General features: G+C 52.7%; 2 protein-coding genes across 4 annotated transcripts; one reads left to right on the forward strand and one right to left on the reverse strand.

The window, feature by feature from the left end:
- Window positions 1-790: 790 nt before the first annotated feature.
- On the reverse strand, window positions 791-7,067 carry CNPPD1 (cyclin Pas1/PHO80 domain containing 1). Of its 2 annotated transcripts, none has more exons than XM_008971988.5 (9): window positions 7,014-7,067; window positions 5,650-5,737; window positions 5,113-5,221; window positions 4,480-4,561; window positions 3,877-3,997; window positions 3,667-3,795; window positions 3,036-3,097; window positions 2,241-2,358; window positions 791-2,022 (listed from the first exon to the last, which is right to left on the reverse strand). In XM_008971988.5, the coding sequence occupies exons 2-9, from the start codon at window positions 5,716-5,718 to the stop codon at window positions 1,480-1,482; spliced, it is 1,233 nt and encodes a 410-aa protein (XP_008970236.1). In that variant the 5' UTR covers window positions 5,719-5,737; window positions 7,014-7,067; the 3' UTR covers window positions 791-1,479. The 2 variants fall into 2 exon arrangements, with proteins under 2 accessions (XP_008970236.1, XP_008970234.2); XM_008971986.4 differs by lacking the exon at window positions 7,014-7,067 and adding an exon at window positions 5,994-6,777.
- On the forward strand, window positions 7,007-12,608 carry RETREG2 (reticulophagy regulator family member 2). 2 transcript variants are annotated; one of them, XM_034955184.3, is made up of 10 exons: window positions 7,158-7,519; window positions 7,808-7,914; window positions 8,622-8,652; window positions 8,999-9,134; window positions 9,558-9,642; window positions 9,949-10,092; window positions 10,253-10,347; window positions 10,524-10,659; window positions 10,898-11,193; window positions 11,299-12,608. In XM_034955184.3, exons 1-10 carry the CDS (start codon window positions 7,239-7,241, stop codon window positions 11,512-11,514), a joined length of 1,527 nt encoding a protein of 508 aa, XP_034811075.1. In that variant the 5' UTR covers window positions 7,158-7,238; the 3' UTR covers window positions 11,515-12,608. The 2 variants fall into 2 exon arrangements, with proteins under 2 accessions (XP_003818687.2, XP_034811075.1); XM_003818639.6 differs by having other exon boundaries at window positions 7,007-7,519; window positions 10,898-12,608.
- Window positions 12,609-14,317: the final 1,709 nt, after the last annotated feature.

The raw sequence follows: 14,317 nt of genomic DNA on the forward strand, positions 1-14,317 counted from the left end.
CATTTACATGTGCAAAGACAGTTCTAGGCTCAGATAAACAGGGTTTTCATATACATAAAGCTGGTCATTCAAAAGTTGTCTTGGGAATTCTTCACAGTAAGGGAGGTCTGAGCATTTCATGATGTCTAGCATCCCGCCCAGGTTGACGAAATGCCAGTAGCACCCCATCCCCTCGAATCCTTTTGACAATGAAAAAATAGCCCATAATTTCCAAAATGCCCCCTAGGGGGCAGAACCACTTCTTCCGTGAAGTATCCTCAGCAGTCCCAAATACCCTCAGCCAAGCTGCCCAGACTGTCTTCCTTCCTCCAGTGATGACCCAGCCTTGGAGTTCTTCAAGTTCTTGGAATTGTTAAGCACCATGTGACCATCACCATGTGTCAGACCAGTGAGGAGGTCAGGAGAGAGAAGCGTCCTCGTGGCTTGCCCTCAGGAGCTCACAAGGCTCTGCTGGTTACAAGGCCTGGCCCCTCTCCACGAGATGTGCTTTGGGATCCACAAGGAGAGTGCTTACCCAGAACAAGTGACAGACAGGGCCAACTCAGGGACAGGACAGTCACCGTGTGTGTCCCATGGCATCCCAAGTTGAGCAGTGCTAGGGCCCAGGGTCCTGGGAGCAGGAACAAAGTTGGAAATGGAAGCCTATGCCTATCAAACGATAGGAAAGTCCTGAGATGAGGCTGAGAAAACAGTTTGTGAGATGACAGGATCAGGAAGCAGGGAGGCTTGGAAGGCAGATACAGGGAGGAAAAATCTTCAAGGGCTGCCGCAGAAGGAAAAGTCCAGGCCATGCAACTGAAACTGTTTATTGAAACCTCAGTTCTACAAAAGCGTGAAAAACCCTGATACAAAGCAGTGGCCAGAGAGGCCTGGGAAGAGAATACCTGGGAGAAGAACCAGAAGAGAGGGAAACCTAGGAGCAGGACACTAAGAGAAGACTGGAAGACAAAAAGTCAGGGTTGAAGGTCCCAGCAGTCCTTGGCTCCATTAGACTAAAGCTAAGGAATAGGAGTGAAAAGGGTTCCCTGCCTCACCCAGCAGCTCCCACCTGACCCCATCAGTCCCCGGCTCTTCTGCCTCAGGGACATCACACAGGCCCATGCCAACATTTCCTTTCTCCTCTCACCCCACTTCCCTTATCTCCCACCTATACTCTTCCATCCTAGGGAAATCAAAAGTAAAAGTCTAAAAAATCCCAGGGAGGCAGAGAGGGGCTTCTATGTCCATCTGAGACATGTCCCTGGTCACCAAGCGGAAGCTCTCCCTGGCGGCATCACTGTCCTGGCCAAGCAGCCAGCCACTGAGATCTAGGAGTGAATTACCTTCAGTCCTTCTGCCCCACCACCCCATAAGCTCCCACCCAGGAGGACAGGGGACCTGCCAAGGACCCAGCGAGGCAGACAGGATCTGAATCAAGCTTTGCTCCTCCAGGTTCTCAGAAACTCCCAAACCCTCTTAATGCATTCCTCGCAGCCCTACCTAGCCTGGGAAAATGAAAGACTTGAGGCGAGCCAGCTCCATGACACTGAAAAGAGAACATTGCTGAGGCTGAGGAAGTGAAAGGGGCACCGGGCTCCAAGGCCAGGGGGGAGCCAGGCCATAGGTATGGTACCAGGGGCTGGACAGCGCAGTGGGGACTGTACGGTTGGGGTGGAGGCAGGCATGGCAGGTTGGGGAGTCTCTCTGGAGCTTCTGGCAAAGGTGGCAGTTATGAAGAAGAGTGGGAGGGGCAGGGGGGTCTGGGGGAGGCAATGGTGGAGGAGTCAGTGAGGCCAGAAGACTGCCCCAGAGTGACCGCAGCCCCATGCTGCCTTCCAGGCAGCTGGAGACATTGGCGGGAGACGGTAGGCATTGTGGCACAGAAGGTATGCAGGGCTCCAGGAGGCAACGGGAGGTCAGTCCAAGGTCAGGCGGCCCAGGTGTAGGGGTGCAGGACAGCCCCAAAGACTGATGTATTACGGCCACCGATGCCACAACCAGGGCCACACTGCTCACATATGCCACAGCTAACAGGCAAGACAGCTGCAGGAGAGGAGGTAAGAAAGGATTCTGTCTTTAACACATTCACCCCTTGTCTCTAGAAATTTGTGTTCCAGTTGGAGGTCTCTATAGCCATTTACACCCCACTCTGCCCATCTATTCCCAACCCCATCTCCTGAGCTTTTCAGCCATCACTTCACACCATCCCACCCTACACACTGGCCTGCTCAAGCTCCCTATCCTTCCGAGCCCCTCCTCACCTTTACCAGCCGCTGGCAGAGGGAGCCCAAGGCCAACTGCCAGGTCGGCTGCTCCAGCAGCACACACAGGTCTGTGTAGGTGTACCAGCCTCGCCGCCGTCCCTGCTGCTCAGCCACACTGGGGGAGGTGGAGAAATGACAAGAGTATGCAACTGTCCTGTAGCCAGCCCAGTGGCACCCTCATACCACTCAGGACCCACCAGGAAACACTGGGAAGCCTGTTAAACCCAGATTCCTAGGCTATCTGCTGATCTAGAAACTAAAGGTGAGACCAAGACCTATATTTTATTTATTTTTATTTATTTATTTTGTTAAGACAGGATCTTGCTGTCTCCCAGGCTGAAGTGCAGTAGTGCAATCATAGCTCACTGCAGACTCAACATCCTGGACTCAAATGATCCTCTTGTCTCAGCCTCCTGAGTAGCTGGGATTATGGGTGTACACCACTGCATCTGGCTAGTATTTTTTTCTGGTAGGGTCAGGCATTCTGCTATATTGCCCAGGCTGGTCTCGAACTCCTGGACTCAAGTAATCCTCCAGCCTCACCCTCCCAGAGTGCTAGGATTATAGACATAACTACCATACCCACCCAATACATGTATTTTAAATAAGCTGCTTCTCACCTTCCCAAAGGTGGTGAAGAAGAGGACAACGGGTCTGGGAACCACTATCTGGGCAATTCTCTTTCTTGTCTCCTCCCTCCCCTAGTTACACAGACTCTCATCTCTAGCTCCTATGGCTGAGGCCTCAGCCCCCAAATCCCTCGAGCCCTTCTTCCCAACTCCTAGAACCTACCAGCTCTCCAACCAGCTCAGCACCTCAAAGATCTCCCGAGGGTCAGTGTAGAGATGCCAATCCTGTGAGTACGGAGAGTGGACATCACACCAGACATGGATGAGCCACAGTCATTTAATAATAAGAGCCACAGCAGCAACTGCAACCGCCCCTATGGCTAATGCATATTTGGCACTTACCATGTGCCAGATACTGTCTCAAAAGTTTTTACACATTAACTCATTGAATCACCACCTGCCTGGTTTCACATTATACTCTCCACTAAGCAAGAGGAGAGAAAATGACCCTGAGAATGGTCTGTGTCCACAGGGAGCTAAACATCTAGGGGCAGAGAAAGTATGGACACAAATATTCAGAACCCAATAGGATAAACTCTGACTCAGAGTGTACCCTGTGGGGCCCTGGAGGAATAGAGGAGGCGAGGAAATATTCCGCTCTTGGCCTCACTGCTCTACGAATCTCCAAAAACTGGTTAGTACTGAAGAGATAGGAAAGGAAGACACTAACACAAAGGCAGGAGGAGGACAGGAAGAGAAATGACGAACGAACAGAAGACTGAGAGAGAACAAAGGACTAAGGACGGTTAAAGATGGGCCAGGGAAACTGAGCAAGAGAGAGAACAGCTGCTCACCATGGCACTCAGGAAGCTCCTCTCCAAGGCATTGAGAGTGGGCACGGCCACACCCCCAGCAGCTCCCCATTCGTCATTGAAGACCTCCTCCTCCTCCCCTTCATCATAGAGGTACTTACTGGCCACCATCTGCAGAGGAACCAGAAGTGGTGGAGCAGAGCTCACAGCAGGCTCTTGGCTCTTTAGGGAGATGGGGAGGGGGTGTCTTACCATGGAGATCAGGAACAAGTCAGAGGATGACACATGCTGCAGGTAGTCTGGGTTTCGGTGCCGGAGCCGTTCAATGTACACCAGAGCCAGCATCATAGCACACGGGGAGATGCATGCCTCCCTGGGTGGTAGAAAGGATCACTAATTAAACCCAAGGGTCCTTCAGCTCTTGCAAGTCTTATGATGCTCGTTCCTGTCTTTACCTCTTATCTTCGGAAAAAAACTATTCCTGGCTGGGCACGGTGGCTCATGTCTGTAATCCCAGCACTTTGGAAGACCAAGGTGGGTGGACTGACACCAAGAGTTTGACACCAGCCTGGCCAACATGGTGAAACCCTGTCTTTACTAAAAATACAAAAATTAGCCAGGGGCGGTGGTGTGTGCCTGTAGTCCCAGCTACTGGGGAGGCTGAGGCACAAGAATCACTGGAACCCAGGAGGCGGAGGTTGCGGTGAGCCGAGATTGTGCCACTGCACTCCAGCCTGGGTGACAAAGCGAGACTGTCTCAAAAAAAAAAAAAAGAAAGAAAGAAAAGAAAGAAAAGACGATTCCCCTTTCTCTAGGGCCCAAACACTCTCATCCTATCCTCATTTCCAGGCTCACCGGGACACATGAGCTACGTATTTCTTCTGGAGTCGGCGAATAGGGCTGGGGGCTGCCTTCTGGAGCAGTTCGACAGCAATGTCTGCAAGGGACAGAAGGAAGGCCGAGTGAGCAAACAAGCACCCACACCCAACACACCAGTCCCCACTGCTAGCAGAAGACCCAGATCTGTATTTTCTGAGGACTTGGGGACAGGACCATAGTAACAAAATAGAGATCAAATTCTCGCACACTGAGACAAAAAGCCCATTCCAAGTTTGAATTTCAGCTCATTCTAACAGGAAAGCTTATTGCCCTGTCACGTCAAACTATCCAGATTTGTCTGTCACTGCTGTTCATCTGTGGCATAAACATGCCTTGTTTACTTGGAGAACATATGATGGATATCCTTCGAAAATTAACTTTTCAATATATAAATCAAGAGTGATTTGTATAGATATATGTGGCAGCAATGTTTTTTATTCATTTGGGCTAAAAGAATGGGAAATGCAAACTGCCCTTTTGAACCAAGTACCAACAAGCTAGCAATGAAGAGACAGTGCAGCCACGGGGCAAACCTCGAGCCATTTTAGTGCCTGATGACAATCCCATTTTCATGCTTCTCACTTGTCCAGTCACACAACACTGCCTAACCTGCCACCGGGCTGGAGAGCTCCTCCAGGCTACAGTCGGCTTCCCAGTCCCAGCCATAGTAGAGCCTCCTTCGGATCCGGGCACTCAGCTTCTGGTGTCCTGGGAGGAACTGAAACAGGGCAGGGGCAGCGGAGGGTGAAGGGCAGGGAAAGGTATGATGCAGATCCTGGCTCTGGGCTGGAAGGCGGGGCGGGGGACAGGCCGGCCTCGCTGCTAGGGGGCCCGTGCCTTACCCAGACCCGCGTTCTGTAAATCGCTTGCCAATGGCAGCCTGGTCCATAGAGGGAGGAATGCCCCCACCCCCATCGAGGGTTCCCCGGGAGAAGTTCTCCGAGAAGGGCCCTCGTGTGGCCACCCCTACGCCCATTCCTATACTCCGCGGCTCTCCCTCCCGGCCCAAGCAGCCGCGGCCTCAAGGAAGCACTGCTCGAGCAGCTGCCGCCCAGTCCCGGCACAGCAGTCAGGCGAGCTCGCAGCGCCGCTCAGGCCGGGAGGGGCGCGCCGGGAGGCTGGGGAGGGGGCGGGACCCCCACTCACCGTGAAGTCCTGGAAGCCGGCGAGGGAGAAGGTGCCTTCTTCGTCCAGCAGGAGCCCGGTCAGGTCCATCGCGCCGCCAGTCGCCGCCCTGCGAAGGTGAACGGAAGGAAACGAGTTGTAGGGGGCTCGCGGAGCTGTCCTTGCCCGCCTGTCTACCTGCCCGCCTGCCTCCCCGGGGCGGGCCGCCTTCCTCGCCCTCGCCCTCGCAGCTCCCTCCCCCCGGCTGCGGAAGGCGGGGCCCGGGCTGAACTGGGCGCCTCTTCCTGTTCCGCCCCGGGCTTGGCGCGGCGCGCGGGGGCCCTAGGCCCGGGAAGGGAGGTGTCAAACGTCCGTGCGACGGTCACCTCGCGGAGTAGAAAGGAGACGCGGCTGCGAGGCGCGTACTCCGCCTGTGCCGCGTCCGCCCGGCGTTTACAAGCCGCGGGGGTGCCGCCTGCAAGTCAGCGCCTGGCACTTCCTGCCGCCCGTCTAGCCCAGCCTCCCGCCCCGACCCGCGGGCAGGAACCGGACTCGAACTCCTGGTCTCACGGAACGTGGCCAAGCCCCAGGCGCCTCTGTCTGAGAAATGGGGACAATTCGTGGGGGGGGGGGACCACGCCGCACTGAGGATAAACAAGCCAGGCGTAGCAATGGAGAAGTTAATGTGAATAAGACGAAACGCACAACAGGAAGTTGTTCCCAGTTGCTTTTTAGGAGAGATATTATACATACTCAGCAATGCATACGAAAAGCGTCTGAAAGGACACACAGGAAATTTAGCAGTGGGTGAACTATGAAAAGGAAGAGAAACTCAGGGGTTTTTTTTACTGTAATTTGAACTTTTAAACCTAAGGCTACTGAGGAAATTCTGTGATCTTAAGCGAATGTAATGCCTCAAAACGTGTCAACACGTCCACCCAAAAGTAAACTGCATCTACCCAAGGTTTTGTTTTGAAACCCACCTCCCGCCTCCGATCTCATGCTTGAGTAGGCCGAGGTGGGAAGAAGCTCCGATATGTGGAAGTGGGAAAGTTTAAGGAGATAGGAAAGAAACAACTTTTCTGAGTAGATGTTGTTTTCGAGTCTGTCGAGTCAAGCGCTGGTGTGTGTTTGTTTACCCACTGAGGGGAGGGAACTGGGAGGACCAGTGCGTTGAGGGTTGGTTGAGTAATGGGACGGCCAACGCCCTTCCCGACCGAGCAGAAGCAGACCCTACCGGGGATACTGGGAATCTGGAAGCCCACTTCCTGCCCCACACGGGGATACCGGGGCAGCACCACACTCCCTAGCCGCCCTGCCTACTGTGGGATAAGAAAACGGGCTCGACTGCCTGGACCTAGACCCGGACTTGGAACCCGGGGTACTTCGTCAACCAGAAAACGAACCTGTGTAGGCGCAGGGTCAGCGGCAGCCGCCGGCGCGCATGCGCGGGCCGCCCTATCCGGGCGGTTAGGCCGCGTCACGTGACGGGCTCAGCGCTCCGCAGTCACGTGACGCTCGTCCGCAGCCTCTGCTGTCCGCCGCGGCGCCCCCTTCCGCCTGACGCGCCCCCGGCGGCGGCCGCGCAGCCCTGGCTCCTCGCGGGCTCGGGCGGCGGCTGCGGCGGGGCTATGGCGAGCGGCGGTGGCGGGGGTAACACCGGCGCGGGTGGGGGGCCAGGGATGGGCCTGAGCCTGGGCCTGGGTCTGGGTCTGAGCCTAGGCATGAGTGAGGCCACCAGTGAGGCAGAGGAGGAGGCGGCCGCGGCCGAGGCGGTGGGACGCCTGGCCACGACGCTGTGGCTGCGGCTCCGCGGCTGGGAGGCGGTGCTGGCGGCGGCGCAGCGGTTGCTGGTGTGGGAGAAGCCGCTGCACAGCCTGGTCACGGCGGCCGCGCTCAACGGCCTCTTCTGGTAACGGCCGCGGAGGAGGGGGCGGGGCCGGGATGAGCGGGGCAGGGAGGGGTCGAGAGCACCATTCCCCTTTCTGTGTTATCACTTGGCCTGGGGGCATGACCCATCCCCAGTTTTTGCAGGCTGACATCCGCTTGAATTGCCCGTTTTTTTCTATCTCTGAGTCGTGAGTCGCGAGTTAGGCCTGGAGGTGCCATTACCCCATCAGTAGGCGCCTTTCCACCTTCTGAGATGGATGCATGAGCCTGTCTCACCCACTCACTGCTGAGGTGCCTGTCTCTCCCTAAGGTTGCTGTCTTCCTCGTCCCTCCGGCCCTTCTTCCTACTCAGCGTCTCACTTTTGGCCTATTTTCTGCTGGATCTCTGGCAGCCTCGCTTTCTCCCTGACGTTTCAGGTGAGTGTTTCTTCATTCAGTAAGCACCCATTGGGTACTTGCTTGGTGCCTGATTCCGCTGGGTGGGGTTAAGTGGCGAGGGGAACGTACAGCAGGCCACCTGCCTCCCAGGCATGGCCCACTTCCTTTTTGTACGGAATTCCCTAAAATGAGAATTGCCCCCTTCCCAAACTAATACTACTGTAGATGCAGTGGTTAAGATGGTGAAGTCTGCAGCCATATTACCTGGGTTCCAGTCTCTGTTCTGCCACTTACCATTGCTGTGACCTTGTAAAAGTAGCTCAATTTCTGTTTGTCTCAATTTCCTTATCTGTAAAACACAGATGATAGAACTTACTTCATAGAGAGGTGAGGAGAGGATTAATGAGTTAATACACATGCTATGCTTATGATAGTGCTTCACATATAAGCCTTATAAATAGAACGTCAGTGTTGTTTTTCTTGTTATCCATATAATTTACTTAGTAGGTGACAGGCTGTATGTGAGTTGCTTGGGAGATAAGCATGAGTAAAATCTAGTTCTTATGTTGGAGAAGGGTAATGTCTAAAGAAGGAGACAGACGCAAACAAAAACATGTAACAGCTCCCCCATTGACATCTGAAGAAGGTGCTCTGGGGCTGCAGAGGAGGGACAACTATTTCTGCCTTGGGGAGTGTCTCCCAGGGCCCCTACCACTCAATAATTTGCCCCCCTCCTCTCTCTCTAGCATCATCCCCAGAGGAGCCACACTCTGACAGGTGAGTACAGGCCACCTCTTGAAGACAAATGCCCACATCCTGTCCTGCTTGCTGGTGCCAGTGTCACCATGGAGCAGGGCAGTGCCCCAGCATTGTGAATGAACTGGTAACAAGCCATGGGTTTTTCATGGTCCTAGGCTCCTGTGTAGGTGTTTGCGTGCCTGCTCCTTTTGGGGCAGAGGGTTGGGTCCTCCTGGCTTTGCTTCTAAGACCAGGACAGCCTCCTTTTGAGAGGTGGGGTCATTTGCTTTTTTAGGCTAAAGATATGTTTGGCATTCTCAGAGGGATTTAAGTGTCTAGGAAGCTGGTATCTGAGGCCTCCAGGGGTCATGTCATGTCTCCCCAGTGAGGGTGCGGGGTCAGGCGCCCGGCCGCACCTGCTGAGTGTGCCTGAGTTGTGCAGATACCTGGCTGAGAGCTGGCTCACCTTCCAGATTCACCTGCAGGAGCTGCTGCAGTACAAGAGGCAGAATCCAGCTCAGGTAACCTCCCCTACATCATACAACAGTTCACTACACTGAAGGGGAATAGAGGTGGCGGGGTATGGGAGTGGAGTGATATAAACTCCCCGCTTGGAGACCCTGAAAGAAGAGGCCTGGGCGCCTTCTTGAGGCAACATTCACAGCTAATCCCTGGTGCAGGAGGCAGTCTCACCTCAGGAAATAAGCTTTTGATAGCCTGACACTTTCTCCTGCCAAGGCAGACCAGTGTGAATTACAGGTGGTGGGCATTATGTATTGCCAGCTTCCTGAATTGGTGGTCTTGAGCATCCTCTTAACCAAACTGGACCACCCCATTCCTTGAGTACATACCCATCCTTCTACCAGCTGAGCAGTAGTTTCTTACCCAGCTGAGCGGGGCACATATCTCAGCGTGATGTTCTTAGACTTTGCTCTTCTCTGCAGTTCTGCGTTCGAGTCTGCTGTGGCTGTGCTGTGTTGGCTGTGTTGGGACACTATGTTCCAGGGATTATGATTTCCTACATTGTCTGTGAGTAGGGTCTGTTCCTGCCCTATTTAAAGCCCTCTTCTTTCTTCTTTCCTGGACTGACCCAGAGGGAAGACTATGCTCTCTCTGCTCAGTTTCTGATTTGTGGAGATCTCCAGGGATGCTTTAGTATTAGTAACTGTGGAAGACTTACCTGGGGAGGAGGGCAGTGGATGTGGCAAGAAGAGGTTGGCACAGCCTTGGGAAAGGACCTTGCCTACCTTCAGCACTTCAGTTTAGGGACCAGTTGAATGGGAGCTCTTAGGAAATTGGCGTAGGGAGCTCTTAGTTCACGTTCTTAACCCATAGTGTTGAGTATCCTGCTGTGGCCCCTGGTGGTTTATCATGAGCTGATCCAGAGGATGTACACTCGCCTGGAGCCCCTGCTCATGCAGCTGGACTACAGCATGAAGGCAGAAGCCAATGCCCTGCATCACAAACATGACAAGAGGAGTAAGGGGCTGCCCTAATCCAGGAGGGTGAAAGAGCGGGAGGGCCTTGGCTTGGGGTTCATGAGATGCCCTAGAATTGAGATCTTCAGTTCTTTAACTGTGTTTGTCTCCCATCCCATCATTCATGCTTGGTCATTGCTCTACTACTCTTGCTTTTCTAGAGCGTCAGGGGAAGAATGCACCCCCAGGAGGTGATGAGCCACTGGCAGAGACAGAGAGTGAAAGCGAGGCAGAGCTGGCTGGCTTCTCCCCAGTGGTGAGGTCCAGGGAAAGCGGGGGTGTCAAATAGAAAGCCAGAGGAAAAATCTTTCTGCTTTGGAGCTGCCACCTCCAAAGGAGGTGGAAGCCAGAGGTTTTGGGAGAGGGGATGCTCCTGATAAATTGTTTCTCTTATCCCCTCACATGTCGTGTTCATCCTGGTTCTCCTGCCAGGTGGATGTGAAGAAAACAGCATTGGCCTTGGCCATTACAGACTCAGAGCTGTCAGATGAGGAGGCTTCTATCTTGGAGAGTGGTGGCTTCTCCGTATCCCGGGCCACAACTCCGCAGCTGACTGATGTCTCCGAGGGTATGGGGAGCCCTTTGCTGCCCTGCTCCCCGCCACAATCTTTGTGTTCCCTACCATGGGTACTTACTGTGCTCTCTGGCCCACTCACTCTCTAATTCTACTCAGCTCCTAAAAGACCTTAACACCTAAGGCTTGGCCCAGCTTTCCATGTCTTGAGTTCTCATCCTTGAACTCATTGTCTGTTGTGGCTAATCAGAGCAGCAGCAGGCCCATTCTTAATTCTTTGTTCTCTGCACAGATTTGGACCAGCAGAGCCTGCCAAGTGAACCAGAGGAGACCCTAAACAGGGACCTAGGGGAGGGAGAGGAGGGAGAGCTGGCCCCTCCCGAAGACCTACTAGGCCGTCCTCAAGCTCTGTCAAGGCAAGCCCTGGACTCGGAGGAAGAGGAAGAAGATGTGGCAGCTAAGGAAACCTTGTTGCGGCTCTCATCCCCCCTCCACTTTGTGAACACGCACTTCAATGGGGCAGGGTCCCCCCCAGATGGAGTGAAATGCTCCCCTGGAGGACCAGTGGAGACACTGAGCCCCAAGACAGTGAGTGGTGGCCTCACTGCTCTGCCCGGCACCCTGTCACCTCCACTTTGCCTTGTTGGAAGTGACCCAGCCCCCTCCCCTTCCATTCTCCCACCTGTTCCCCAGGACTCACCCCAGCCCCTGCCTGCCCCTGAGGAAGAAGAGGCACTCACCACTGAGGACTTTGAGTTGCTGGATCAGGGGGAGCTGGAGCAGCTGAATGCAGAGCTGGGCTTGGAGCCAGAGACACCGCCAAAACCCCCTGATGCTCCACCCCTGGGGCCCGACATCCATTCTCTGGTACAGTCAGACCAAGAAGCTCAGGCCGTGGCAGAGCCATGAGCCAGCCATTGGGGAAGGAGCTGCAGGCACAGTAGGGCTTCCTGGCTAGGAGTGTTGCTGTTTCCTCCTTTGCCTACCACTCTGGGGTGGGGCAGTGTGTGGGGAAGCTGGCTGTCGGATGGTAGCTATTCCACCCTCTGCCTGCCTGCCTGCCTGCTGTCCTGGGCATGGTGCAGTACCTGTGCCTAGGATTGGTTTTAAATTTGTAAATAATTTTCCATTTGGGTTAGTGGATGTGAACAGGGCTAGGGAAGTCCTTCCCACAGCCTGCGCTTGCCTCCCTGCCTCATCTCTATTCTCATTCCACTATGCCCCAAGCCCTGGTGGTCTGGCCCTTTTTTTCTCCTATCCTCAGGGACCTGTGCTGCTCTGCCCTCATGTCCCACTTGGTTGTTTAGTTGAGGCACTTTATAATTTTTCTCTTGTCTTGTGTTCCTTTCTGCTTTATTTCCCTGCTGTGTCCTGTCCTTAGCAGCTCAACCCCATCCTTTGCCAGCTCCTCGTATCCTGTGGGCCCTGGCCAAGCTTTAGGGAGGCTCCTGGTCTGGGAAGTAAAGAGTAAACCTGGGGCAGTGGGTCAGGCCAGTAGTTACACTCTTAGGTCACTGTAGTCTGTGTAACCTTCACTGCATCCTTGCCCCATTCAGCCCGGCCTTTCATGATGCAGGAGAGCAGGGATCCCGCAGTACATGGCGCCAGCACTGGAGTTGGTGAGCATGTGCTCTCTCTTGAGATTAGGAGCTTCCTTACTGCTCCTCTGGGTGATCCAAGTGTAGTGGGACCCCCTACTAGGGTCAGGAAGTGGACACTAACATCTGTGCAGGTGTTGACTTGAAAAATAAAGTGTTGATTGGCTAGAACTGCTGCCTCCCTGACTGTGAGCTGCCTTCCACACCCTGCACTGCACTGTGTTCTCTCCTCACCCTTAACCTGCTTCACTCCAGTCTGTTCTGGCTGTTTATTACCTTGTTGCAAACCAGGGCCGAAGCAAGGATTACCTTGACAACCCTAGCTTCTCCTTAGCCATCTTCCTTGACAGTGTGATCTGTTTAGTGAGATTTAGCATGTGTGAATAAAGTGTATGCAGGAGGAAATTGCTTTGTCTTCCCAATCGGTAGAAATTCGGGACCATAAAAATTGTGTTTTACCATGTGGCCTACAACCTTAACACTGCTTTCTTAAGAAGTCTTCACCCATCTACATGCTAACAACTCACTCAGCCTGGATTTATCTTTACTGGGGAAGCCAAACAAGCAATAGAGGACCTTTACCTGTGTTAGAAGTGAGTTGGAGCCAAGGAACACTGAAGAAATAGTATCTTAACAGTTACTGAGTCCATTGTATGTGCTTGGCTCTGCTCTGAGTGATTTATATGTATTAAGATTTTTGCTCACAGCTCAGATATATACTGTTACTAACTTCATTTTATAGACAGGTTAAGTTTCCTGAAGGCCACAGGTCCCAGTAAATTGTGGGGCCAGAACCCAAACCCAAGAAGTTTTGGTTTCAGCAAATGTATCAAACAGCCCCCTGTCCATTAATAGGGCACAGGTAGGAAGATGCACAAGGATGTGGGAACTATAGAGAACCAATCTGATGCCTTGGCTTAACAAAGAGTGGACATGGCAAGCCTTCCTCTTCGGGGAAGAAAAGCCCAGAACTGAGCAGATGGCCTCCTTTATGAGTTCATGTCCTCCGCCTTCAGCTGGAGGTACCATATGGCGATGCTACCTGTCTTTCTGCTGGAGGTACCATATGGTAATGCTGCCTGTCTTTCTGAGGTTGACTTTTATGCCATGTCTTTCCTAAGTGTGTAAGAATTTTTCTGTTTGCTTCACATTTGAGAATCATTCTAGGGTTTGATTGAGCCCCTGTCCTGTGCCACTGAAGGAACTCGAACTTTTCATCACTTAGAGATTTGAGAGGGGAATGGAAAAACAGTTCTAATCAATAAGCAAGCAATTCAGGAAAAATAGAATTAATCAGGCAATGGCTGCAACATGTCCTATCTTTAATCCATTTTCTTATTAAGCTTGGACATCGACAATAGAACCAGAAGCTTGTAGCTGGATCAAAATATTCTCCATAGGCCTGGAGTTTCATGAGGGTCTATTGTTGATGTTTTGTTTTGTTTTGTTTTTTTTTTTTTTTTTTTTTTTTTTGAGACGGAGTCTTGTTCTGTTGCCCAGGCTGGAGTGCAATGGTGCAATCTTGGCTCACTGCAACTTCTGCCTCCCAGGTTCAAACAATTCTCCTGCCTCAGCCATCCAAGTAGCTGGGATTACAGGTGCATGCCACAATGCCTGGCTATTTTTTGTATTTTTAGTAGAGGTGGGGTTTCACCATGTTGGCCAGGCTGGTCTCGAACTCCTGACCTCAGGTGATTCGCCCACCTCGGCCTCCCAAAGTGCTGGGATTACAGGTGTGAGCCACGGCGCCCAGCCTCATGAGGGTCTATTCTTTACATTCACCATGGTCTGATGGTTGCTACATGTTTGTCTATGATTTTTTTTTTTTTCTATTATCAGGTGTCTTGGCCGGTTCATGCCCCATGATGAAAGGGCCAGAGGTTTTCATATGAGTAAAAGAAAAAAGCAGAAATGTGAAACCTACAATTAGGCTAAACAAAAATCAATTGGAAAAGTACAGGCTGAAGGGAGAAGAGTTGGCTACATGTTTATGTTAGGGGAGGAGGCAGTACATTTTAGCTATGTATTCAAACAGCTAATAGTTTAATGTTGCTGCTTATAAACTTAATTTTAGGCTGCATTAATAAAAGTGTAGTCTCCAAAACAAGAAATGT

Source organism: Pan paniscus, chromosome 13 (assembly GCF_029289425.2).
Source record: "Pan paniscus chromosome 13, NHGRI_mPanPan1-v2.0_pri, whole genome shotgun sequence".
Lineage (NCBI taxonomy): Eukaryota > Metazoa > Chordata > Mammalia > Primates > Hominidae > Pan > Pan paniscus.